At 41.1% G+C, this 27,816-nt stretch overlaps 1 protein-coding gene across 16 annotated transcripts in view; it reads left to right on the forward strand.

Moving 5' to 3' along the window:
- MARK3 (microtubule affinity regulating kinase 3) overlaps nucleotides 1–27,816 on the forward strand; it is a 113,416-nt gene that overhangs the window by 70,760 nt on the left and 14,840 nt on the right. For 10 of the 16 annotated variants that reach the window (XM_078447803.2, XM_078447805.2, XM_078447804.2 and 7 more), the window contains 11 exons: nucleotides 511–559; nucleotides 3,479–3,544; nucleotides 8,048–8,118; nucleotides 12,993–13,049; nucleotides 15,291–15,527; nucleotides 15,690–15,809; nucleotides 16,500–16,599; nucleotides 16,916–17,028; nucleotides 17,553–17,706; nucleotides 22,499–22,716; nucleotides 24,355–24,455. In XM_078447803.2, coding sequence (XP_078303929.1) covers nucleotides 511–559; nucleotides 3,479–3,544; nucleotides 8,048–8,118; nucleotides 12,993–13,049; nucleotides 15,291–15,527; nucleotides 15,690–15,809; nucleotides 16,500–16,599; nucleotides 16,916–17,028; nucleotides 17,553–17,706; nucleotides 22,499–22,716; nucleotides 24,355–24,455 — 1,286 coding nt within the window. Of the gene's footprint in view, nucleotides 1–510; nucleotides 560–3,478; nucleotides 3,545–4,982; nucleotides 5,170–8,047; nucleotides 8,119–12,992; nucleotides 13,050–15,290; nucleotides 15,528–15,689; nucleotides 15,810–16,499; nucleotides 16,600–16,915; nucleotides 17,029–17,552; nucleotides 17,707–22,498; nucleotides 22,717–24,354; nucleotides 24,456–27,816 lie in introns of those variants that run through there. The other 6 variants (XM_078447806.2, XM_078447809.2, XM_078447811.2 and 3 more) reach the window with 4 other exon arrangements.

A 27,816-nucleotide genomic window follows, 5' to 3' on the forward strand; every position in this document is an offset into this window, starting at 1 on the left:
AGTGTGAACATGTGAGACAGGGCTCAGTAGGATCATTAGTGTCACAGTCTGCCACAACTTCCATGCTAAATTACCTGCCTTCTCCAACAAGGATTTCCCAGAGTGGTTTTGTTCAAAGTCTTCTTGTAGAATTACTTGGAATTATCAGTCGAATACACTTGTGATGTAGTTCTTTGGGACTGTACATGTATGGATTTGCAGTATCTGCCCCTGGGTAGATACTGAATCAGACTAAGTTTCATCACAGACTGTTCTTGCCTAAATGGTCTCATGCGTTCAGGATAGCAAAATATAATGCAGATTGTCATATCATCCTCCTCTGGGACTTCTGCTTTTTCAGGAGATAAAACTGAAGCATTTATAGCTACCCTGGACTCTCATACTAGTGTTAGATGTGGACTGTTGAACGTTAGCAATGGATCAGTTATCTAAGAGATTTAAATTTGTACTACAACAGTGGAATAGAATGTTTAATAACCTGTGTTGGGGGATTATGTGTTTGTTTTTTAGCTCTTCAGAGAAGTAAGAATAATGAAGATTTTAAATCATCCAAACATAGGTACTTTCTGCTTTCTTAAATACTTTTGGGTCTAAATGCATTCCATTTTGTGTCTAAACATATGTCCCAGGAGTGGTAGGAGATTCCTTCCTTCCTCCCAGCCCAGGTACACTTTTCGTAAAATCTGTGTTTATACAAATTTTTGATCATTTGTATTAAGTTTTTGAAACTGCTGAAGACATCAAAAGCTTAGGTATTAAACACTTGAATTTAAAACTTAATGCAGTAGAAACATCTGTAATCAGATTATAATTTTCTAATTTTTAGTGCATATTAGAACATAACGTAATTTTATTTCATAGAGAAGGGAATTATAAGTCAGAGTTAAGGTTTCAAAGGTATAACAGTTTTTGCCATGGCATTGTTCTTAAGAAATTATTTGTATATTGAGTTGTATTTTTAAAAATACAGGTTACCTGCTATTTAATGGAATTTTGATAGGAATTGTTCTGTTCAGTACAAATTTGTGTTATGTGCCCTTTGTGTGCATAGCTTTGTGCTAGGTGGGATGAGGTGGGAGTGAAAAAGGTAGAGAGGCGCCTGGCTGGTTCAGTCAGTAGAGCACACAGCTCTTGATCTTGGAGTCATGGGTTCAGGCCCCATGTTGGGTGTAGAGCTTACTTAAAAATAAGTGAGTGAGTTAGGATGAGGAAGGGCTGTGGTCCTGCTCTCATCATAATTGTTGGAACAAGGCAAACGTATGCAAATTACTTAGTATTTTGTATATACATCTCAATGAAAGCTTGATCCCACATATAACATAATAGAGCTCTTTTAAAATAATACTTTTTTTTGCACAATGCTATCTCCTACAATCTAAAAATATTATTTCAAGAGTGAAATAGCTGTTAAGACAGCCACTTGACAGCCAACTTAATATCAAAATCAGTTCTAGGAATTAGAAGGGATGATATTTGATGCTAAGGATACCCTTTCAAGAATTCTTTTTTTTTTTTTTTTTTTTTTAATTTACATCCAAGTTAGTTAGCATATAGTGCAATAATGATTTTAGAAGTAGAATACAGCGATTCATCCCCTACGTATAACACCCAGTGCTCATCGCAACAAATGTCCTCCTTTAATGCCCCTTGCCCATCTAGCCTGTCCCCCCACCCAGGACCCCTCCAGCAACCCTCAGTTTGTTCTTTATATTTAAGAGTCTCTTATGTATCGTCCCCCTCCCTGTTTTTACATTACTTTTGCTTCCCTTCCCTTCTGTTCATCTGTTTTGTATCTTAAATCCCACATATGAGTGGGAGTGATATTTGTCTTTAATTTCACTTAGTATAATACCCTCTAGTTCTGCCCATGTTGTTGCGACCCTATCAAGAATTCTTACGGCATAAGAATAGAAAATAAAATGGAACCACAGGAGGGAAAAGCTTACACCCTGTTTCATCAGGTCTAAGCCACATTATTTAAAAGGCATTATTAGTTTCACATACTGCTAAGGAAAAAAAAATGCTACCAAGCCATCATCTTATTATTAGTGATGTTAGTTAAAATGTGAAAATCTTAGAGTCAATAAATACATGTTTGGAGAAATAGAACAAGGAATATAATAGTGGGAAGAAAACATTTCCTTACTTTTCATTTCAGCCCTTTGTGGTTAGCTAACTCTCGATTTCAGATTCCAGCTTTGCACCAAATAACCAATCACAGCAGCCTAGAACTTGCTAACTTAAACATATTTTGTGTTTTATTTAGTTAAATTGTGTCCTGATTAGACTTCTCTCTACTTACTCCTAAATAACATATCTTTGATAATAGGTATGAATTTCTAAAATTTTAAATTTGTATTGGATTCAGAGAGCTTTTGCAGAAGAGCCAGTATTTGCATTGATAATGTTGATGGTTTACCAGCATATATGCCTTAAATTTCTTTAAATTCTTTTTCCTGACAACCTGAATATAACATTTTAGAAATGATACAACTCCTAAAGCCAAGACTACACTATATGTTAACTAACTTGAAAATAAATTAAAAAAAAAAATGATATAATAGTTTTATTCATCAGCTCAACAAACATTGCATACTATGTTAGACACTTTATTTGGTCTGATGCTCTATATTAAAGTGTCAGAAAATAGTCTGCAGTAAAAGAGACTAGCACACCCTCCCCCGTTTTTTGGTAAGTTGAACTTTCAAGTATGCATTACCAAAATAAAGTAGATATGGAAAAAGTGATTCAGTAGTTTTAGACATGTACTTCAGTTTGATTTTTAAATGTGTATATTTCTGATTGATTTGATTTGGTTTGGTAAATTAGCAGTAATAGAAGTATTATTTTTATCTGTAACAAGAGACTGCTATAGCGCAGTCACATTGACCCATTGTAAATAATTCTTTAAAAAGTTCTTTTCAATTAATGATAGCATAATCCCTTCTAACATTTTCCATCTCTGGCTTCAGAATAGTAACAAAAGAACCTTCTTCTCTGAGAACAAGTGAACAAAAATCTCACGTGGAATTGTTCTGTATACCCTTAAAGCCATAATGACAAGTGAACAGACTTAAACTTGGAAGAGTAGAGTAGATCTAAGCAGCTCCTGCAGGTTAGATGTGAAATAAGAACTCTTCCTGAGGGGAAAGGCGGAGCTGCTGGGAAGGCAGCTAGCCAGTGTAGACACAGCACAGGACGAGGATGGAGGAGATACGCACAGGTGCACTGCCTAGGCTGCTGAGTGCATGCCAGAGTCACATCACTTGAGCACCCAGAAAGTGTTCTTATGGAATTTCATGCTTTTAAAAGTCCGTTGTTGTGTGTGATAAAATTCCCAAAGAACATTCTTTGAAGGCCAGTTATAAAAATCTTTAACCGGGAAAAAGTTACCGTTCATAGTTACAGTTTATATGTACATTGTATATGCATAAAGACATTTGTTTCTTTTTTTCCTGTATTCTTTCCCCTCCCCCAGTGAAGTTGTTCGAAGTCATTGAAACTGACAAAACACTGTACCTAATCATGGAGTATGCAAGCGGAGGTAAGAATTTTAAAAGGTTTTTCTTCCTTTCTTCCCTTTTAGAAGAATGTGCAACCACACTGCCCATATGGATGATTGTTTGGGTTTTGTTTACTGTCCAGAGTTGTAATACAGCAGCAGGGGATCAGGAAGGAAAGCTGTCTTGGCTCTTCTGTGGGTTGCTATTAAGTACTTCACTATTAGCGTTAATAAGTGATGATATCCAAAACTTGGATTTTTTTATTGTTGCAAGATGTACATAACATAAAATTCAGCATTTTAAGTGTACAGTTCTGTGGCATTAAGTACATTGACCTTGTTGTGCAACCGTGACCACCATCCATCCCCAGTACTTTTCATTTTCCCAAACTGAAACTCTGTCCCCTTTAAACACTAACCTCCCTCTCCTCCTCCCCAGCCCCTGGCACCCCCCATTCTTCTCTCTGTCTCTATGAATTTGACTCCTCTTAGGGACCTCATATGAGTGGAATCATACAATACTTGAACTTCTGTGATTGGTCTGTTCCACTTAGCATAATGTCCTCAAGGTTTATCCATGTTGTAGCATGTGTCAGAATTTCCTTCCTCTTTAAGGTTGAATAATATTCCATTATGTATATACATACACCACATTTTGTTTATTTTAAGAACTTGAATTTTTAAATATATCAGTGCCTTAGCCTGTTTGAAATAAATGTGTGCTGTATATTGGATGGTTTTCTTTATCAGATAATAATGTCATTGGTGTTCCTCTTTCCCAAGGCCAGAAATGGTGGTTGCAGTGCATATATTTAGATTTTCCTTAAAGATTAAGGATTAGTCATTTTTTGCCTACAGGGTTGTATGCATATAGCCATTTTTCTGAAATGCATGTATATAACTATTGTCTTTTACAAAGATTGTCATTTTGGGGCTGAGGTTGGGTTAGGCTTGTAGTTTTTGGACCGCATGTGAGTCTCCTTGTCTTTCGACGGCGGAAGCTTTCTTACTGGTCCTTGCATGCTCCTACCTCTACATAGTGCCCGGCACATAGCAGATACTCAGCAAATAAGAACTGAGCTGCATTTATGAAATTACAAAGTACTGGGGACATATTCTGCTTAACTCTGCAGTATAGCTTTGACTGTTTTGATTACAGTAGAGTTTTATTGTTAGCACTTTGATCAGTCAGAAAATTGAGTCACAGCCTCTTTGAAATGAAAAGATTGTCAACCTGTTGTGGGCAAGAATGAGTTTACAATAGGCAAACCTTTGACACTACTTTTTCGTACCCCTAATTCAGTATTAGTTGTCTGATTTAGAGTTTAAATGTTTGATTTGAGAATTATTTGGGATTTTCCACAATTAAGGAGTAGTAGGAAGAACTGAAACTTAATTGCAGAACCAAAGATCTATATGGAATTCTAATGCTTTCTACTTGTGTTACAGAATTATGTTCATAACCTTTTCATTGGTGTAGCTTCTGCAGCGCACAAGTGCTTTCTCTTACCTGATCTCCTTTGACCTTCACAATGACTCCTTGATGTGGCCAGGCAGTGAAGGATGGGCTTTTTACCCTTGAAGAAATGGAGGCTGGGAAGTCATTGTGGTCACGCTGTCAGGCCTGGAGCCCGAGCCTTCTGACAGTCGATAGCCTCTCCTGAGTGGTCAGTTGGTCGTGGCTTTCTGTTCCCATGTATTTTAGGGGTCATAGAGATTGCTCTTCTGTAGGGGCAAGACAAAAACATCTTAGAAACATCCACTTTTAGTAGAAAGAGGGTGGGCTTTTAAAAACACAGACGTGGGGTCAGTCCAGCCAGTGCCTCTCATTGACAGTGTGACCTGATAAATTAACATGTCTCTGAGCCTCTTAGTGGACATGCTAACACAGCCCTCCTTTGAGGGCTCAGTGCGGGGCTCAGCGCTGTAACGGGCACTGTTCATTGGTGATGTGGTTTTCTGGCTTGGGCTGTTTTAATCAGCTCAACAAAGCACTGTCTCCAGGACATCTGTTTTATTGTTGATACATTTGCCATTTGGAACAACCCAGAGTTTCATAAATTGACTACCTACTCCTCCCTAGCCTGGTATTTTTCAGTTTGATAGAATCATAGAATTTTAGAATTGGAAGGAATCTTAGAAGTCATCCAAGGTAACTGCTTAATTTTTAAAGTAAATTAATTTACTTAATTTAAAGTAATTTTGGGGGGCGCCTGGGTGGCTCAGTCAGTTAAGCGTCCAACTTCAGCTCAGGTCGTGATCTCACAATCTGTGGGTTTGAGCCCCACATTTTTTTTTTTTTTTTTAAATGTTTATTCATTTTTGAGAGACAGAGACAGAGCATGGGGCGGGGGAGGAGCAGAGAGAGACACAGAATCCAAAGCAGGCTCCAGGCTCTGAGCTGTCAGCACAGAGCCTGACGAGGGGCTCAAACTCATGAACTGTGAGATCATGACCTGAGCCGAAGTTGGACGCTTAACTGACTGAGCCACCCAGGCGCTCCCACAAAAAAATTTTGTTAAGTAATTTTTAAAGTAAAGTTCTGATAGGTTGTTCTATGCCAGCAGCGCCACTGCTAGGTAGTGGCAGGACCTGAGCTAGGATGAAGGGCTTCCTGTCAAACTGCATGGTCCCTGACCTGGGTGGGGAGAGCCACTATTTGCTCTCTTTTTCTTAATAAATTGCCTTTTGAGCTTTTCAGTTTAGCTACTTAATCTGAGTGCTAATACGCTTTTAATGAGGAAAATAAAGAGATCTGGGTTGAATTCCTGATTTATAACTTAGTAATTGTGAGTGTGACTTTATGGTTCCAAATCTCTTAAGAGGTTTATAATTTATAAATTTTGAATTTATAAAAATACTATTTTAAAATTATATTGACAGACCTTTCTCCATGTTACTCTACAACAACTAGTGGGTTTAATTAATCCATTAATTTTTTTTAAGTCAAAACTGTTTTTCATAGGATATGCACATATCTTTAGTGGTTTTCACTTTTTAACTAGTTGTTTTGACATTGTATACTGTTCTGCAAATAGAAAGGTCATTCGCTTAGAAAATGCTGACATTTTACTTAGCTGACATTTAACTTCATAATTCATCATAGTTAACACGAATCGTGTAGTGTAAATTAACATTATGTAATGCCTTTGAAAAGATGATTATGCAGTCAAATGAGAACTTGAAAATACAGTATTTATGCCCATCCATTATTTTAAAATGTTTCAGTTAGGGCTAGAAGCTCAGAAGTTGGAGATATTAATGTGCAATTCAGAGCAACTTTTTCCCCAGAAATATTTGTTATGTTCTGAAGCTAAGCATTTTTTAAGTATAACAATCTTTTAGTTGAAAGTTGTCACTAAGCTGATGGAAATATTCTTTATTTGTATGAAGTAGATGGGATGCTTTCCCAAACACATTTTATGTCTAATTTGCTAAATTAATACCCTTTTCTGTTGATTTGAGGTATTGTTTCTTTATTCCAAATTGATAAGCAATTGGCAATTCTGATATATTTTCTGTAGTGTCACCTTTTTGCTGAGGAACCAATACTGTGTAAACTACCAGCCAGGTGTCCACCAGCACGTTCCGTTGGCTCGAACTTCCCACTGCATCCTGACTACCACCGCTTCCCACTGAGGCCCAGCCTCCCTCATTCTTGCCCTGATCATTGCGCTACGCCCGCTTGTCCTTCCGTTCTTTCCCCAACCTTCCCCAACCCTCCCCCCAGCCACAGTGACCCTTTTAAGGGGTCAGTCATTTCACACTCTCCTCTGCTTCTCCTCTTACTCAGAGCAAAGCCTGCGGGACTCTTACGACCTCACCCCTTCTTCCCATCTCTGTGCCCTTCCCCTCGTTCATGGTTCTTCGGCCACACGGCTTCCTTGTTCTTTGCCCAGACTCTTTCTCCCAGACAGGGACGTTGTCCACCGCCTGACAGTAGTCAGCAAAGCACTTGCACGTGCACACACACTTTCTGCGTACTTCCCCGCGTCTGCTCCGCCGTCCTCGTCAGCCAAGATGCTCTTCGCCTGTTTACTGATTGTCTCTCCCTGCTAGACTGTAAACTCTCCACGAGGAAAGGGACTTCGCTTTGTTCACTGCCGTCTTTCCCCAGAGCCTAGAGCAGTGCCTGGCAACTAGTAGGCGCTCAATAAATACTTGTGGAAAGAAGGAAGAAAGGAACTGCTTTTATCATAATCCTACAATGAAGGTGTCATCCTCTTTTAACACAAATCATTTTCCCATGTTAGTTTTCAGTTTTTGTTAAAGCACATTGAAAGCATAATGCTTAAAATAAAAGTTGTATAAACATAAGAGATTTTAACTGTAAGCGTTTTCTCTAGCTTAAAGATTTTATCAATGAACCTTTTGCCTATAGTTAAACTTAAGGCTAACTTAGTTCAAAATCCACGTTTCTGTTTGTCTTCAAACCTGGATTTAAAAATAAAAATTAGAGCATTCCTAAAAGTGAAATATCAATTTATGGGAAAATTAGTGCTCCAAAGTAGGACTTCTGCTTACTTTTATTTTTCTCAATTTTAGGTGAAGTGTTTGACTATTTGGTTGCACATGGAAGAATGAAGGAAAAAGAAGCAAGAGCTAAATTTAGACAGGTATGAATTGATGCACCTCCAGTTTATTAATTTAATAAAGTTATCTTGCTTAAACCCTGAAGCAAAGAGTGTTTGCCTCAATAAATGCTTATAAGTCCCATTGGATGGAGCAGGGGGTTGGCCATTCGGGTCAACAAAAATTCATTAAGTGCCTTTCATGCCTAAGGCACTGTGCTAGAAACGACTGTGGGTTCTATTTCTAGCTTTATCAGAATTTTAGTCTCACGCTTAACCTTACTTTTGACAGTTGAGCCTCAAAAATCTAGTCTCTCAAAACACCTATGATTGCATTAATTAAAACCATCTCCCGGTTTTTAGCAAGAGGAGTATCACAGTCCCACAGTTCATTATTAGTTTTGTCTTCACCCTGCTCTTCAAAGACACATTCATTTTATTTTTTTAAGTTTATTTGTTTATTTTGAGAGAGGGAGAGGGAGAGAACGAGCTGGGAAGGGGCAAAGAGAGAGAGGGACAGAGGACCCGAAGCAGGCTCTAGGCTCTGTGTTGGCAGCACAGAGCCCGACGCGGGGCTTGAACCCACGGACCGTGAGATCATGACCTGAGCCGAAGTCAGATGCTTAACTGACTGAGCCACCCAGGTGCCCCAAAGACACGCTCATTTTAATAAGCAGGTTTTAAATATAAAGGTGACCTAACTTCCCTGTTTTTATTAATCATAATTACTACGATGGATCATTACCTACCGGATATTGGGATAAGTGCTTTATCTACATTAATGTGAATCTTGCTGCAGCCTTTGTGAATTAAGGGGTCTTGTGCTCATTTGCTAAAGATAAGGAAACTGAGGCACAGGAAGATTAAATAATTTGCCCAAAATATGACGTCTGGCAAGTAGCAGACCTGCCAGTGATTCAGACCCAGGTCCTCTGACTCAAAAACTCAAATTCTTAATCGTTATATTCTCCTATTTTTTTAGATTACAAATCAGGCAGCTCTTTCTGTAAAGCGCCAGAGAGTAAATATTTCAGGCTTTGTGGGCCACACAGCCTGTGTCACAGCCATCTAACTTGACTGTTGTAGCACAAAAACAGCTGTAGACAGTTTGTAAAAGAATATGCTCCAACGAATGTGTTCCAACAAAACTTTATTTACAAGTGGTGGATCAGATTTAGCCTGAGGGCCATGATTTGCCCATCCTTGATATAGACACAGAAAAGGAGCAGGATACTTCACCGCATTTCTTCCTTCCTTCCTTCCTTCCTTCCTTCCTTCCTTCCTTCCTTCCTTCCTTCCTTCATTTAATTAAATGTTTCTTATTTTTGAGAGAGAGAGAGGGAGACACAGAAACAGAAGCAGGCTCCAGGTTCTGAGCTGTTAGCACAGAGCTCGACATGGGGCTTGAATCCACAAACTGTGAGATCATGGCCTGAGCTGAAGTTGGTAGTTTAACTGACTGTGCCACCCACGCACCCCCTTTACTGCTTTTAAACTAACTCTGTACTGGGGCGCCTGGGGAGCTCAGGCGATTAAGCGTCTGACTCTTGATTTTGGCTCAGGTCATGATCTGACTCTTCCTAGGATCGAGCACATCAGGCTCTATCCTGCTTGGGGTTCGTTCTCTCTCTCTCTCTCTCTCTCTCTCTCTCTCTCTCCCTCCCTCCCTCCCTCCCTCCCTCCCTCCCTCCCCCCCCCTCATGCTCTCTCTGCCCCTCCCCCACTCACACTCACATGTATGTGCACTCTCTCTGTCAAAATAAATAAAGACATTAAATTAACTCTGTACTTCGCTAGACATCAGTTCTGTATTTAGACGGCAGTATAGCCTCATTTCAGAACCTTTAATTTTTTTGTTTTATTTATCTATAAGGTTGCCACAGTAGAGGTATAGACAGACAGTAGTCTTTAAAGGTTTCATAATATTTGGAAAGACAATTTTAGTTGATTTTCCAGATTTCTTTTAACAGTTGCCTCTTTTGCTTAGTCTGGTATTTACAGTTAAGAACTTGCTACTCAGATTAACTTCTGTTCCTTAAATTTAATTTAAAAGCTTAAATACTAATGATACTTTGAATTAAAACCTATTAAATATCAAAATTTGAAACTAACTTTTGGCTATTATTTAACTTCTCATATCCTCAGTTTTTCTAGCTCAAAAATCGGAATTTGTACTTGATGATAAACTTTGAAGTACTTTCCAGTTCTCCTATCATCTTATTCTGTGGTCTGTGGAGGGAAGCTCAAGGTTCTCTTTATTACAAGACAAGCCTGTTTGGCCCTTCCCATAACTGTACTCTTAATTTTTGTAAATTGGCCCCTTAAAAGCCAAGATTTTTTTTTTTTTCTTTCCTCCTAAAACTTCAGTTCCTTCCCACTCAGATGAATCTGTCTAACTTGCACACATTTATGTGAATGTGGTCTGTTCACTGTGAGGAGCGGGCTGCTTGGCGCCAGCCAGCAACAACAGGTTTGAGCCTGACCTTCTCCAAGGAAGCAGCTCGGTGCTTAACCCTGTAACTGCCCCTCACTTCTTCCGTCTCTACCCAGCCCCCTGGCGGGGTCCCACTTGTCGGAGGGGCTTGGACATCGACTACCCCAAATCTTGAGGCACTTGCTCAGTTATTTTAAATTTTCTGCAGAAATTCTGAGTTCTTTATTTGAGGAACCTATTAGTTTGTCCAGGAAAGATAGTGTATGTGCCTTTCCTATGAATGACTTGATTTACACTGCTTACAATTTAATGTAATTCTTTCTTCTTGCCTTAGTATTTCCTTAAGACCCCTCACTTAAGCCTGGAAGGATCAAGTGAGATACTGATGTTTCCTCTTTGCTCTGATTCGAATAGCCATGCTTTCTAAAAGTTTATAAGCCATCCTTACTTGAATACGTTTTCCTGTTTGTGGCAAAGAAGAAGGTATGCCGTACAAAAAGTACACTCGGTAGGATCATGTTTTGTGTCAGAAATAGGCCTTTCTTTTCACATCCGTTAGCAGGTGATGTCTCCTTTGCCATTCTCCTCCTAGTGACTGCTTATGTGGTTTTAAGCTTTTGAACAAGAGCTCTGTTGTTTTCAGAGAGAAAGACTAGATTCCCGGCTCCGTCTTCCTTCCTCACCTTCTTCTTAGGGGGTTGGTAACGTTGCTGCCTCTGTTGTCTCCTGTCTGGCTAGAGGCAAATTAGGCTTGTGTTTATATTTCAATCTGGAAAACACACAGATCCTCAGTTTTTTGTTTTTGTTTTTGTTTTTTTAAAGAAAGAATTGTTTGTAGCTTAAAAGAATGCAAAAAATACCGCAGTGATTTAAAGTTGACCATTTTCAGGCTATTGTGGCTTTAGGTTCACTTGTTCTAAGGTAGGAGAAGTTCTGTGATCTCTTTGAGGAAGGATGGGAGATGGTCAAATCTGGTTCAAAAACAGAGTTTGGAAATAACCTGTAGGGGAATCTCAGTATGGTGGGGAGAGGGAAAATCAGATCAGGCAGAAGGAAGGTAAACTCTACCTGTGTTTCAGGCAATAAACATGTCTGTCTTGGGAAAACAAAGCAATGTCATTTTCTCAGTTTTCATGCAGACAGACTAGAGCAAGTGTAAATGCTAATCCAAGGTAACAAGTGTTCTAAACTGTATTTTACCATTAGAAATTTTCTATTTTTTGTTGGTTATAAGTGGATCTGATCTGATCTTGTGACTATTCACTTTATGAAGTATGAAGCTGCTTAGTGAAGCCCTGATTTTGGCATCACCTCACCCTAACCCCAGTCCAGCTTCTCCTTGCTGCTTGTTTTGAACCAAAATGCAAATTGATAAAACAGCCTGGGGTGCCCGGCCGGCTCAATCAGTAGCGCATGCGACTCTTCAGTGAGCTCATACCACACACTGGGTGCGGAGCCTCCTTAAAAAACAGCCTCCCTGAATGTTTATGTCCAGTGTAGGTGGGTGTGTGGGGCTTACAACTAAAAGCTGATGATGATCTGGAGAAAGCTTTAGAACCCCAGTTTTGTGTATATGTGGTCATACATAGTTACACAGGCATAATACCAACGAAAAGACTAGAAGCAGATACAGTAAAACAACAAGAGATGTTATCAGTCATGTACTTATATATACCTTTCTGTATTTCCTAAAATTCCTATAATGAGCATCTAAAACTTTCATATTTAGAAAAGGAGACTTCTTAAAAAGTTAGGCGGAAGTGTGAAATTTCAGCAAAATAGTTGTTTAATCAGCAGTACTAATCACAGGAATAATCCAAAGTGGACTAAATAAAAGCATACCATTTGCTGAGTGTGGAAGGGACCCTGACCGATGGAGCACACAACCATTCCATGGTTTGTAGTTCACACGTTACAACATTTACTCTTCCACTTTGAGGAAGAGGAAACTGATCCTCAGAGAGGTGAAGTAAGTTTTGCTGTCTTTGCACCCGCATCAGCTAAAAGGAAGAGAGTGTTATAAGGAGCAGTCTGACTGGGAAGAGAAGTGATTAACAGAGGAGACCCAACCTGGATGGACACCTGACCATTGATAGTCTGTAACTGCCAGTTTGGTTTTGAGTTAATTACATGAGTATGGGAAGCTTGCACCCGAGCCATCCGATCCTGGGTCTGGGGACAAAGAGGGTCCTCAAGATCCTGGTGATTTGTTGGGCCCTGGCACCATTCCGAAAGAACCAGAATGTCAAGGGGTTGGTCCCAAAGGAGACTTTACAGTTAAAACTAGAGAGCAGCAAAAACATCCTCACCCTTCTCTTCTCACCCTCACCCCTGAATTTCTCCGAATTGGAAAGTTCAAAGCACAAGAAAATTATTTTCAGAGATCCACACATTCAAGTGATCACTAAGTATTTGGCATGTGTGAACATCAATGGAGGCTTTTCTTCTTAATGATGATTAATAACCTTGTGTCTCTCCTGTGCAGATAGTATCTGCAGTCCAGTACTGCCACCAAAAGCGGATTGTTCACAGAGACCTCAAGGTGAGTTGTGGGGCCCTTAGTCTGTGAGCGTGTGCTCTATCTGCATGCACTCAGTTTTCCTAGCGGTCACAGATTAGACTGTGTTATTAAATAAGAAAAAAAGAAATCCTATAATAATTGATCCTTTTAATCAGGTTTTGGTATTAAAAAGAAAGACGTAGGAAGTTTATTAAAAATATTTTACATTTCAATTAACGCAGCTCATAGCTGGTCTCTGGAGAAAAACCATCATGCTGCCAAACAGCTGGGGGCCTCCGAGACGTGTGCTGTCACGTGGACAGTGCCCTCCGCGCCACCTGGGCCCCTCTGTTTCTCTGGTCAGCATTGTCTTCTGTTAACAGCAGTGCTGTTGGAGACCTGCTGCGCCATCCTTCCTTCACCTCTGCCCTCGCTTTTGGCGTAGGATAAGGTTTTCTAGTTTCTGCCGGGCAGGAACTCCTTTGGTTTCCCAGAGTAAGCTGTACCACATGCCCCCTTCCTGTTGTTACGGTCAGTAGGTTGGCCCTGCAGGCCCTGCCTCTGAGTCCTGGGTCCTGACTCCTGTTTCCTCATCCACCCTCTCTACCTGCTGGCTCCTCACCAGCAGCCTTTACAAAAACATGCTCAAGTCTGTACTACCTTCCACCAAAACACCTCTTCACCCCACGTCCCCTTCCAGATACCCTCCGTTTTCTCTCTCCGCCTTTGCTGCGTATCTCCCCAAACGTTGTCCGCATTCCTCCCTGTTTTCCATACCCACCCGTGCTGCTTTCGCACCTGCGCTGGTAGCTGCAGTGGCCACCTGCATGCTGGCGAGTCCTGGATCCATGCCTGCAGCCAGAGCTGTCTTCTGCAGTCTGGTGCCCAGCTGTCTGACCACACCACCTGCGCCCCTGCTCAGGTCCACAGCCTGCCTTCTGCATTGCTGCCCCAGAATGTTCACCTCTCGTGCTGGTGCTTGTGTCCCTCGGTGCCTCAGTCTCCTTTGCTCTGCTGCCCTCCTTTGCTAAACCTGTCTTGAGCACACTCTTCTCTGTCCCTGTTACCACTGTTCTCATCTAGACCACCAGCATCTTGTACACTAGCTTTTTGCTTGGTCTTCCCTGCTTCCAATCTTGCTTCTCCCTGTCTTGTCTGTTTTACACATTACAACCACGGTGGTCTTTTAAGAACACAAATAACATTGTCGCTTTCCTGTTTGAGTGGCTCTTTAATGGCTTTCCATTGCCATTAGGTTGAAAGCTCAAACTTCCTACCAGTCACTCAACTGGCCCTTTGTGATTCAGCCATTGCCATATCCCCTGCACCTCTTTTCCATATACTGTCTTTCAGTTTCTTGAGTAAAACATGGTCTATCTTTCCTCCTGGGTTTTCAGACTGTATTCTGCCTGCCAGCACACCCACTACTATTGACCAAGCCTCCAGGCAGTGGCTTTGATTTCGCCCCTCTAGGAGACCTTTCTGCTCCTTCAGTGCTAGGCCCACAACTCCCCACACCTCCTGTCTTGGCACTCAGGTCAGAGTGTGGCTACTTGACTTTCTGCCTTTCCCCCTCCAACCTATGAGGTCTTTGAGGGCAAGACCCCATCTATCTTGTTCATCATTGTACATCCAGACACCATGTCTGTTCCTGGTATGTGATTGGCACGCGGTAGATGTTTGTTGAAATAAATGAAAGTGGCTGGCTCTGCTGTATCTTCTATGAGGCCTAGGGTTCTCCCTCCCCAATAATGGCCATTGCACAGCTCTTTAGCAGTTTTTATGAAACATGGTTGTCCACTTAAAACAAGTTTTCATTTTTTAAAAGCTGTTTATCATTATTAATTGAAAAGCTATTTCAAGGGGTTTTTTTTTGTTTTTTTTTTTTTTAATCATGGGCATTGGTTGTTTAAATTATTGCCAGTTAATCTATACCTCCTATCTGTTACTGGTTGTTAATGTTAAAAAAAAATTAAAAATTCTGGGGCGCCTGGCTGGCTTAATCAGTAGAGCATCTGACTCTTGGTCCCAGGGTTGTGAGTTTGAGCCCACATTGGGCGTGGCAATTACTTTAAAAAAAAAAAAAAAAAGAATTAGAAATTCTAATTATCTTCTGGGTTGTTTTTTTTTTTTTTCCTCTAGAAAGAATGTTTTCTCATTTTATTCATTAGGATATATTAACTTGATATCATTACAGAAAGCTTTTATGAAATGCCTAATTCTATCACAGTTCTAATTATATTTTGGTTAAATTTCATTTTTGTCTTGATGTTTTCCCTCTAGGCCGAAAATCTATTGTTAGATGCTGATATGAACATTAAAATAGCTGACTTTGGTTTTAGCAATGAATTTACTGTTGGCAGTAAACTGGATACGTTTTGTGGCAGTCCTCCATATGCAGCCCCAGAGCTCTTCCAGGGCAAGAAATACGACGGGCCGGAAGTGGACGTGTGGAGCCTGGGCGTCATCCTCTACACTCTTGTCAGCGGGTCGCTCCCCTTTGACGGACAGAACCTAAAGGTATAAGAACCAGTTGCATCCACGTTCTTCAGAATGCAAAAGATTTTATAAAATGATGAGGGTTAATATTATAAGAATCTGTCAGTATCATGGGGTCTCACTGGTTCTTTTTTAACCTAAAAGTTGACTCACTAGTTTTCTTTCCTCCCTCCATCCCCAAAGGAACTGAGAGAAAGAGTATTAAGAGGGAAATACAGAATCCCTTTCTACATGTCCACAGACTGTGAAAACCTTCTCAAACGTTTCCTGGTGCTAAATCCGATAAAACGAGGCACTCTAGAGGTAATTGCATAAGTGCAAAGTAAGTAACAACTTTGGAGGGTCTTTAAGGTATTTGTAGAACTTTGCTTGGTTTGTATGAGAATACTGCCCTGGGGCTTTTAAAGCAGGAATTGAGGCATTAAAACTTTTTTTTTTTTTAGCTTTTTTTAACGTTTATTTATTTTTGAGAGAAAGAGACAGAGTGGGAGAGGGGCAGAGAGAGAGGGAGACACAGAATCTGAAGCAGGCTCCAGGCTCTGAGCTGTCAGCACAGAGCCCCAACATGGGGCTCGAACTCACGAACAGTGGAATCAGATCTGAGCTGAAGTTGGACGCCCAACTGGACTGAGTCACCCAGGTTCCCCAAAACATTTTTTTAATGTTTATTTATTTATTTTGAGAGTGAGAGAGTGACCACACACACGTGAGCATGCAGGGGATTGGGGGGGCGGGGCAGAGAATCCCAAACAGGCTCCATGCTGTCAGCACAGAGCCCGTTGTGAGCCTTGATCTCACAGACTGTGATATCATGAACTGAGCTGAAAACAAGAGTCGGACATTCACTGGCTGAGCCACTCAGGCACCCAGAAACATTTTTTTAAAGTTACCTTTTGAGCTGTAATCCATGAAATGTTGAAAATAATTTTTTCTAAATATTGTGGTTATCAGCATGTTTTATTTTATGCTGCTAATGAACAGTTCACCTTTCAGCAAATCATGAAGGACAGGTGGATCAACGCAGGGCACGAAGAAGATGAACTTAAACCATTTGTTGAACCAGAACTGGACATCTCAGACCAGAAGAGAATAGGTAATGACTCTGTGCCTCCATGCTTGTGTGTGTGCAAGTGACATATTTCTGTTTTGACTCGTATGGATACACCTCAAATGTGAACGGTGGGAAGCGAAACATAAGTTATATGAATCAGCTTATCTGTTTTGTCATATTAGGAACTCACCTGTAGTTTCCTGTGTTATCCCTTAGTTACTCAGAAGTAAGCCAACCGCCCATTTAAATTAGAAAATCTATGATGTTTAGAGTCGAGTAAAGGAAATTATTTTAACATCTAACACAGTGATTTCGTATCCAGACAAAACACATCAACTGTATTATGCCCTTCTTTTAGATATTATGGTGGGAATGGGATATTCACAAGAAGAAATTCAAGAATCTCTTAGTAAAATGAAATATGATGAAATCACAGCTACATATTTGTTGTTGGGAAGAAAATCTTCAGAGGTAAGAGTAATTGGAAAAAGCTAATACAATTTTTAGGTAAATGATCAGTTTCAAAAGCTCTTTTCTTAGTGTTTATTTTGTTAACATGTATAACATTGGGTATGTAATTTTGAAATTGGCCTGCAAAGGATGAACCTAACTGCTATCACGTTTAGGAGCTCCTGTTTCAACTTTGAGATGGTAACTGTAACATTGGATGTTGTCACAAACATGAACATCATAAGTTAGCCTGTGGTCATTAATGGTTTGGAAGTGATATAAAGTATCAGGTGAAGTAAATAGAGAGTGTTTGACGTTATTTGAAAAAGCCTAAAAAGGTCATAAATACCCGTCCTTTCATGAGCTTTTCAGCAGTCAGAAAAATACGTCTGCCCAAATGTAAGGTTGTCGTTTTTGTACATGGTGCTTCTTCATCTGTGAATGAACTGTTTGTGAGAGGTTTATGTGTTACGAGAAGTTTAGTTTCCTAACGTACCATTTGGGTCCGTGTTGTGGTTTGCTCTGTTCTTCTCATTTTCTCTCAGCTGGATGCTAGTGACTCCAGTTCTAGCAGCAATCTCTCACTTGCTAAGGTTAGGCCAAGCAGTGACCTCAACAACAGCACTGGCCAGTCTCCTCACCACAAGGTGCAGAGAAGTGTTTCTTCCAGCCAGAAGCAGAGGCGATACAGTGACCATGGTAAGTTTGAGACTGTTCCACTGTGTTTTCCTGGAGTCTCCCCTTACACAAGAGGCCTCCTAACATTGGGAAGCATCCTTTTGCTTAAGGCCTGTCAGGGTGGGAAAGTGACTTGATTTCCCTTCGGGACTTTTATTTCCTACCAGTCCTGCCAGTGTTGGCCTGATCATCTCCAGGCTCTGATCACCTTGGTACATTCAGTCCTCTGGGACTCTCGCTTCAGTCTCTGGTTCTCTGTTCATTCCCCTCCCCATCTCTGCATCAGACTTACTTTCCTGAGCATCATTGTCCAGCACTTTCTGCTGTGATGAAAATGTTCTGGATCGATGGTGTCCAACAGAGTAGCCAGTAGCTACACTTGGCTGTTGGGCACTTGAACCAGGGAAATGGTTTTCAGTTTTGTTTAAGTTAAATTTATGTAGCTACACGTGGCCAGCCATAGAGAATGCATAGTACCCCAATTTTGCCTTACTTGGTTTAAATTTTTGACCTGGGTCATTGTCAGGTGCACTATGGCCATTGGTGTGTCTGAACACCCTCACTCTTAACATATTCACCATGGAAGTGAATTTTTCATGATACTCGGGACCCTAAGAGATGTTGGGTACCAAATTTAACAGTTATTCTACCTTCAAGGCAACCCTGTATTGGAATCCAGACACTCTAGCGTGGATGTGTGTTTATTCGCCTGTAACCTGTGAATGTTAATGTTGCAGGTATTTCTTTAATTCCAGCATTTTAAGATCCAGGAACCTAGACCAGTTGACCTGGTCCTAACTTTTCAAAATACATCCTCGGGGCGCTTGGGTGGCTCAGTCGGTTAAGCGGCCGACTTCGGCTCAGGTCATGATCTCGCGGTCCGTGAGTTCTAGCCCCGCATCGGGCTCTGTGCTGACCGCTCAGAGCCTGGAGCCTGCTTCGGATTCTGTGTCTCCCTCTCTCTGACCCTCCCCTGTTCATGCTGTGTCTCTCCCTGTGTCAAAAATAAATAAACGTTAAAAAAAATTTTTTTTTTTTTTTTAAACAAAATAAAATAAAAATACATCCTCTCAGGGCGCCTGAGTGGCTCAGTTGGTTAAGCGACTGACTTCGCCTCAGGTCATAATCTCACAGTTTGTGAGTTCGAGCCCCACGTTGGGCTTTGTGCTGACAGCTCAGAACCCGGAGCCTGTTTCGGATTCTGTGTCTCCCCCTCTCTCTACCCCTCCCCTGCTCACGCTCTGTCTCTCAATAATAAATAAATGTTTAAAAAAATATATTAAAAAAATTTTTTTTAAATACATCCTCTCACGGAACACCCATTTATTTTTTGTTCAGTTCATTTCCCTTCTCTGGACTTTGTCCGCTTTCATTCTTTCACCTTGAGTTTTGGCGCTTGACGGTGGCACAGAACATCCCCGTGTGGATAGCTTTGGCTTTGTACCAGGAGCGATGACACTTTGCTCAGTGTCCGTTTCTCTTCCTGTGGATGTGCCGCCTGTCTGTGTGGTCTGGGCTGGTGCAGCACCGTCTACTGAAGCTGCCGGTAAACTGTGAGCGTGTCTGCTATTCTAGGACGTAACTGAGAGCCGAGGACCCATTCTGACACTAGGTATTGTGCACATCGCATTTGTAAACCAAGTGTTGATCTGGGTCTCTGTTTCTGTCCATGTCCAGATTAGTTGTTAAGGAGGGATTTTCAGTGCCTCTAGACAACAAGGCATTTAGCAAAATGCCTCCAGATTGCTCTGGACCATCCAGTTTAAAGGGAATTATTCCTAAAGTCTTGGAGGGGAAAAACCTGGTAATAGAGTTTTCTCCTGTCTCTAGTGACGATCTTAATAAGTTAATTCTTCTGTAAGCATATATATTCCATTTGGATTGGTAATGCCTTTTCTCGCCCAGTTCAGAAAATTTTAGAGCTAAAAGGAGCATTAGACATGGTGTCAGACACTCACCAAACCTCCAATTTTATCAAGAGGGCCCACCACATCTCCCAGGGTTACAAGGATGTGGGAGTACCTGTGGCAGCATGCCCGGACTTCAGGGGCCAGGTCCCGTGGCTCTGCCCACTGACCCACTGATTGCCTCAGGGAGTGCTCTTTGTGTGATGATAACGATCATTCCTTCTTGGAGCCTCTAATAGTAAAAAGTTCATGAAAGCCACCTCGCTGGCTCCATTAGTGGAGCACACAGCTCTTAATCTCAGAATTGTGAGTTCGAGCCCCCTGTTGGGCACGGAGCCTACTTAAAAAAAAAAAAAAAGAAAAAATAGTACCAAAAAATTTTCATAAAAAGAATATTTCCAGAAATCCAAGTATATATAGAAAGTCACCCAATTCTGTGTTGTTGTTGTTTTTTATTCTTTATGGGGATGAAGATGGTGGTCAGCAAAGGAAAGATTTTGTTATACCTCTGGCTGTGTAGTTTTAAGGGCTAAAAATGAGGTAGATTCCAAATGCAATGTCTAGTAAAGCACACTCACTTGGTACCAAGTAAAGGCAGACGAGCCTGAGCTAACCCCGCTTTCAGCTTGTCCTTCCTCTTCCTTCTCCCCTTGTTTCCTCCTTCCAGATGCCAGCTGTTTATATAGGCCTGGTTCTATGAAAGTATACCTTAACTTTTATCTGTGGTTCTTAATTTGGGTCCCAGGTGTGAACCCCTGGGATGTGTGCACATATTTTTCTAGGAAAGGTGATATTCGTTCGATTTTCAAAACGTTCTTTGTCTTAGGGGGAAAAAAAGTAAAGAATCACTGGCTTATTACTCTGGGGCCCTGGGGCAGTTTGGTAGTGATCAGAAAAAAATAAATCCGTACCATTTCTCACATCTTACACAAGGGTGGGTTCCACTTGGAATGAAGATGGAAATGTGAAAAACATGGAAATAGTCAAAGAAAACACGAGATAATTTGCTTTTCGCGTTGTAACGTGGACTAGTGACGGTCGTTCTGACTGAAACCCCAACGCTAATAGTCATGAAAGAAAAGACACGTTGGGGCGCCTGGGTGGCGCAGTCGGTTAAGCGTCCGACTTCAGCCAGGTCACGATCTCGCGGTCTGTGAGTTCGAGCCCCGCGTCAGGCTCTGGGCTGATGGCTCGGAGCCTGGAGCCTGTTTCCGATTCTGTGTCTCCCTCTCTCTCTGCCCCTCCCCGGTTCATGCTCTGTCTCTCTCTGTCCCAAAAATAAATAAAAAATGTTGAAAAAAAAATTTTTTTTAAAAATAAAAATAAAAAAAAAAAAGAAAAGACATGTTTACCAAGTTTGACTACATAAAAATCACATTTCTCTGTGAGACAGCCACATCACGGAACACTACTCAGCAATAAAAAGGAACAAAGTATTGATAGGTGCAACCATTTGCATAGATCTCAAAGGAACTACACAGAATGGAAAAAAACCTCAAAAGGTGTTATGAAATTGATTCCATTCATGTAACATTCTGGAAAGGAGAGAATGAGGGATGGAGACCAGACCAGTGATTACCAGGGTTTAGGGAGCTGGAGGCCACGGTGGAGGAGGTGGCTGTGCTGGCAAAGGCAGTCCACACAGTCCTCGGGACAGGACTGCTCTGGCGTGACTGGTGTTGGCCCGGATTTACCAACCAGGTGGTAAATGTGCGTTGGAGCCCAACTTGCCCCGGACGCAAGTGGCTCTGGTGAGACCATGCGGTGTGAGCCAAGTTTCAGAGCAGATCAGCAGTAACCCTGAAAGTGCAGGATGTCCTTAGCTGCCTCATGATTTTGCAAAGAAAGATAAGTGTTAAGGGTAGTATCACGCATGCTTGGTTAATTCTTTGTTTTATGTGGTAAATTTCCTAAACTGGAAGCTTAGTTTTTTTCCTCCCATAAATAAAAACAAACCTTTGTTTACTTTTAATTCAGTTCCAAATAGATTTACCATTTAGATTTTGTCCAAAAAGTAGTTTTCTTCTACCCCACCCCAACCCCTTTTTAGTACACCTAACATATACAGTCTCTTCTACTATAAATGATGAGCATTTGGTGCCATTCTTGAAGATGACCGCTGGACAATATACATAATGAATATATGAGTTATATATGAGCTTGTTCATTTCCAAAATGCTTTGAACTCCAAATTTCCTGTGCTGCCATCAGACTCTCCTGATGCTATTTTGTAGGGTATCGGTTAATTGCCCATCCAGGATGTACCTAGGCACACTCCTCCTGGGGTGGGGTGTGATTGGGAACCTCTGCCTTCTTTCCTCCCTGTCGCTTGCATGAGGAACGTGCTTTCCTCTGCCTGTGTCACCTTTCCCTGTCTACTCAAATTCCTGTTTATCTAGAAGATTCTGAATGCTTTACAAAAGATCCAGGATAACACTTCAGAAGTAATGACCCATAAGTCTGTACCGTTCTGTTCCAAAAGGTGAACGCATCTCGTGTACAAAAAAGGATAACTGAGGTTCCCTCAGATGTACCAGGTGAAGTCGTTCACGCTGCCATGATACACATGCACCCGCTTAGTTTGTTATTTGTACAGTAACACTCTAGAGATTGTTTCAGTGGACAACTCTCCCTGAAGGTATTTCTGAAGCACAAGTACTATACAAACTTACTAATATTTTTTTTTAAATTTTTCGATAGAAAGGGACAAAAGTGAAATTTCAAAATTGAATTCATTGTATAAGGAAGGACATTATACATGGTGGGAAATCTCTTACGGGATTTTACTGTCTTGTATTTTCTTAGATGATAGCAGTCTTGGGTCATCTTATTAAATACGTTTGTTTTCACAGACTAAAATATAAAACTATATTCTGGCTTTTAAAAAGTAAACTGTTTTATTTTAGCTGGACCAGCTATTCCTTCAGTTGTGGCGTATCCAAAAAGGAGTCAGACCAGCACTGCAGATAGTGACCTCAAAGAAGACGGAATTCCTTCCCGGAAAACAAGCGGCAGTGCTGTCGGAGGAAAGGGAACTGCTCCAGCCAGCCCCATGCTTGGGAATGCAAGTAATCCCAATAAGGCTGACATTCCTGAACGCAAGAAAAGCTCTACTGTCCCTAGTGTAAGTATTGTTAAACCGTAGAGCATTCCTAAGATTGTAGGGTTAGGGTGGTCTAGACATTTTACTCCCGTGTTCTCAACTACCTGCAGTGCTGTCCCCACCGGGCCACCATGCCCAGTCTCCCACCTGTAGAGATCACTTTCAATACCTGTGTTGAAGGGGTTTCTTGCTGCACCCCATCCCACTAGATTAGTGACCCGATCTTTTGTGTCAAGGGCTGTTTCCGGTTATTCCACAAACATCTGAGCTTTAGGTTGTATCAGGTCCTGAGAAATAGAAATGCCTCATAGTCTGAGGAAATAAAACCAAATGATGACAGTGCAGACAAGAAACCGCAGACAGAAGATGCCTAACGGGCTCTGTGCAGGACTCTGGGAGATCTGCTTGCCTGAGGGCCAAGGATGTGGTGTGCATCTTCAAAGGGCTCTGACAATAAAGAACATTTGACCAAGTCCTTACCTTGTGCCAAGGACTGTGCCAAATGTTTTTGCATGTACTAGCTAAATTTTAAGGTGGAAAAAATGAAGAAAAGTTAGTATTTGCCTAAAATTATATTGCTGATCTGAGTCCATCTCTTAATCTGTATCCTTAACAAATCTCCCCTTTAAATAGGTAGTATTTGTTAAAGTCTGTTTAGTTTCAGGAACTTTTCTGTGAATTGAAATGTGTTCTATCTGACCTAATAAAGTAATTCTTATTCTTAGCACTCCTGAAGTAATTCTAGAAAAGAATTTGCAGAGAATATACAGTCTTAGGGATATTCTGTGACCACATTTTTTTTTCCTGCAAAGTTAACAATGACACAGCCCTCCCTCTACCTCAAAAAAAAAAAAAAAAAAAAACCCAGAGTGAGGGACCCACATAGAAGCTCTGCTGCTGCTTTTAGGAGGCTTTTGTATGTGCCGTTCTGGGGATAGGAGCTCATGACAGAGGTCAAAGGGTTTTGTCTGCTCCATCCTCTGACCTTGCGTTCTATCAGAGTAAACCCTGTGTGAAAGGTGTTTTTGTTTTTGTTTGTTTTTTAATAATGTTTCTTTTGAGAGAGAGCAAGAGAGCACGCGCAAGCCTGTGAGCAGGGGAGGGGCAGAGAGAGGGAGAAAGAGAATCTCAGACAGACTCCACAATCACTGTCAGTGCGGAACCCACTGTGGGGCCAGAACTCATGAACTGTGAGATCATGACCTGAGCCGAAATCCAGAGTCGGTTCCTTAACTGAGCTGCCCAGGCATCCTGTGAAAAGGTTTTTTATTGGCTTTCTAATCCCATAAAATTGGTTTGTCATGTCATAGCCCTACAATTTAAATTCAGTCTCCAGTGGCACCTAGGTGGCTCTGTCAGTTAAGTGTCCAAACTTCGGCTCAGGTCATGATCTCATGGTCCCTGGGTTCAAGCCCCGTGTCAGGCTCTGTGCTGACAGCTCGGAGCCTGGAGCCTGCTCCGGATTCTGAGTCTCCCTCTCTCCCTGCCCCTCCCCCATTCGTGTGCACACATGTGCTCTTCCTTAAAAATAAATAAGCATTACAAATAAATTTAAAAATAAGGATTAAATTGTGTGTATTTAGGTAAGAATTTTTTTCTCATTGTACTATACTTATTTCTAAATGGTTTAAGACAAAAATGGACCCCCCTTTTTTATAGAGTAATACAGCAGCTGGTGGAATGACACGGCGCAATACTTACGTCTGCAGTGAAAGAACTACAGCCGACAGACATTCAGTAATTCAGAATGGGAAAGAAAGGTATGAAATTTTACCTGTTTGCAAGAAAATTTGTTTTTCGCAAAAGAAATGGAAGTTACTTCTTAGTTTTTAGAATGAAAATTCAGATGATAATCGTTAAGTGTTCTTCACGGTAAGTTAAATTTAAGTGCAGATTTTTTAGTGAGATACTAGACTTCCAAATTCCTTTTACTGTCCAGAGCCTGTCCTCCTGGCAGGCTGCGTGTGATGGCCGAAAGGGTTGGGTTAAACCAGAGAGCTTTCCCGCAGGACACAGATCTGAAGCGGTGGTGTCATTACAGAATAGCAAATAGGGAAATGTGTATTATGCTGTGTACAGTAATAACTTGAACAAAGGGTAGAGCGGGGAGGGATAAGGACCTGAGGTGCAGGGGGCCATGCCTCTAGAGGACAGTGTGAGGTAGGGTGAGTGAGCCTCAGTAACAGGCCAGCAGTCTGCCAGAGGAGCCAAGGGGACAAGCAGTAACACAGTCTCCACCTTGGACACACTTGAGAACCCCAGGAAGATGTAGAGAGTAGTCTTCTGGATGATTTTCATTTTAATCTGGCAGGGAAGCAGGCACACATAGGGTAAGTACAGTTTAAAATACAAATAAAGTAATATGTCAATAAGGAGAGAATTATATCATGCAAACAACTTTGTTAGGGTTACCAAATAAATAAGGTGGGGGGGGGGGGTGGGGGCACCTGGCTGGCCATTTAGTGGAGCATGTGACTCTTGATCTCAAGGTTGTAAATTCAAGCCTCATGTTGGGCATAGAGATTACCTAAAAATAATAAAAAAGTCTTGGGGCACCTGGGTGACTCGGTCAGTTAAGCATCTGGCTCTTGATTCTGGCTCAGGTCATGATCTCACTGTTTATGAGCTCTACACTGACAGTGTGGAGCCTGCTTGGAATTCTCTCTCCCTTTCTGCCCCTCTCCCGCATGCAGGCGTGCACTCTCTCTCTTACTCTGTCTCTCAAAATAAATATATATGTGTAAAAAAAAATGTTTACTAAAAAAAATAATAAAAATTTTAAAAATAAAAAAGCTGAGTGGGATTAAGTAGGTCCAAAGACCATAGTTTGTGGGGAGAGAAAAAAGAGAAGTTGAGATTGGTGGAGTAAATGTATTCTGTATGGACAAATTTCTCAGGCAGGCATGGATTTTCCTTCTTCCTTTTGGTAAGAATAGTGTATAAATTAAATTCAAAGGGTGAGATAAAGCTACAGCAACCAGTTAAAGTTCTGTGGTAGAAATCCATAAAGTAATTCCTGCCATCTCTAATTGTCCCTTGGCCCCCTAACTTGAACATTGTCTGGTCTCGTCACTTGTCCCATGTGTGGCATCAAAATGGTTTCTTTTTTCTGACATTTACTCTCTGATATTGCGTTGTATGGTTTCTGTTCCTTTTAGATCTCACTAGTCAAATGTTTGATCACTAACTTCTGTGACAGCCTGAACAAAAATTCTTCTTTCCTTTTTCATCCTTAAAACCAGACTGTTTATAATTTCTCTCTTCCATACACCACTGAACTCTGAATTTGACATGAAGGTAAAAGCTTATTGTGGAAGATTATGTTGATTTTTCAGAGCATTTTTAGAAATATTTGCATTCTAGTGCTCTCTTGTCTGATTCCTATTTGTGTGCTTGTTTTAACACCTTTTCTTTATGATTAAAATCTATTAATAACTTGAGTATATTATAGTAGCTGTGCTAGATAGCTTACAAATATGATTGGTATATTTATCTTCTAATAGGATAGTTTATTCTCTAGTAAAGTTTCTTTTATTAGTTACATTCTCAAGTCTACCAAATTTCATCTAGTTCAAGAGGATATCAGTAGGAGACTTAACTAGGAGTTTCTAATATGAATGTTGTTTCATGATTCTTCTTTCTTTTGGAAATTCTTCTAAGTTGTTCAGCTCTTCTGTCAGATGCCTTTTGAACTTTGAAAGTACAATTCTCAGGGCGCCTGGGTGGCTCAGTTGGTTTAGGGTCTGACTTTGGCTCAGGTCATCTCACAGCTCATGGGTTCGAGCCCCGCGTTGGGCTCTGTGCTGACAGCTCAGAGCCTGGAGCCTGCTCCGGATTCTGTGTCTCCCTCTGTCTCTGCCCCTCTCCTGCTCACGCTTCCTCTCTCTCTGTCTCTCAAAAATGAATAAAGGTTAAAAAAAATTTTTTTTTGAAAGTACAATTCTCTGAAGTTCAGGGTCAGACTTTTTTTTTTTTTTTTTTTTTTAATGTTTATTTTTGAGAGAGAGAAAGAGAGACAGAGTGCAAACAAGGAAGGGACAGAGAGAGAGGGAGACACAGAATCCGGAGCAGGCTCCAGGCTCTGAGCTGGCAGCACAGAGCCTGACATGGGGCTCGAACCCACAAACCGTGAGATCATGACCTGAGCTGAAGTCTGTCGCTTAACTGACTGAGCCACCCAGGTGCCCCTCAGGGTCAAACTTTTTAAAAAGGCCGTTAAGGATGAAGATCTGCTCTCTGCTACCCGGCTTGTGTTTGTGTGTGTGCACATGCTCTTCTAACCCTTCCTTCCTGCAGTTATCCAGTTCGCTCTTTGGAAAGAGTTTGAAGAATTCTCTGATTTTTTTGGAGTCATTACCCTTGTGTCCTCCCTGCCGACACCTTCCCTATTGAGCTGAGTCCTCCTTATCCCAACCTAGGCCTCACCGCTTTCATTAGCTTCAGTCACTTAAACGCTTTGCTTTTGAAAATGTTGTTTCTATCTTTAGCCAAACAGAGCCTCGGTGCCAAACCACACAAGATTGGGCCCTTAATTTTTATAATCTCTAGATTTTCTTTTTCTGTCATACAAGTTAATGGAAGAACTGTGGAAAATTATTGGAGGGCGTGAATGCCAAAGTAGTCATATTTTTTACTCTCAGAGCACGAAATGTGACTTTTTTCACCTGTGAAATAGATGCTGAAAGGTAAATTCAATGCACTGGACCTTCTCTGTGCACAGATGACTTCTTAGGGAAATTACTGCTTTCTCCTCTCTCATATGGATCTCTTATTCTTTAAATACTGGTGAGCTGCAGATGCCGGGGTCCATGTTAACTTCTGAAAGGACATTCGTTTCATGTTTAACCGTAAATATGTGGGATTTTTTTTCGTGTGTGTGTGTGTGTGTGTGTGTGTGTGTGTGTATGTTTATACAGAATTCCAGTATAAGCATGATCATGCTAGTGAAAACTATGCATGTTTACAACCAAAGGCTGTACGTGCCCCAAACAAGCTGGTTTTCAGCTGTCTTCAGAATCCTGCTGTGAGCAGTGAGCACAAGATGAGGTTTTCAAGCCTCGCCACCGGCCATGTGATCATTTTTTTCATTTTAAAATTAATTTTATGCGTTGATTCTTACTA

The sequence above is a fragment of the Panthera onca genome, chromosome B3 (genome assembly GCF_046562875.1).
Source record: "Panthera onca isolate mPanOnc1 chromosome B3, mPanOnc1 haplotype 2, whole genome shotgun sequence".
NCBI lineage: Eukaryota > Metazoa > Chordata > Mammalia > Carnivora > Felidae > Panthera > Panthera onca.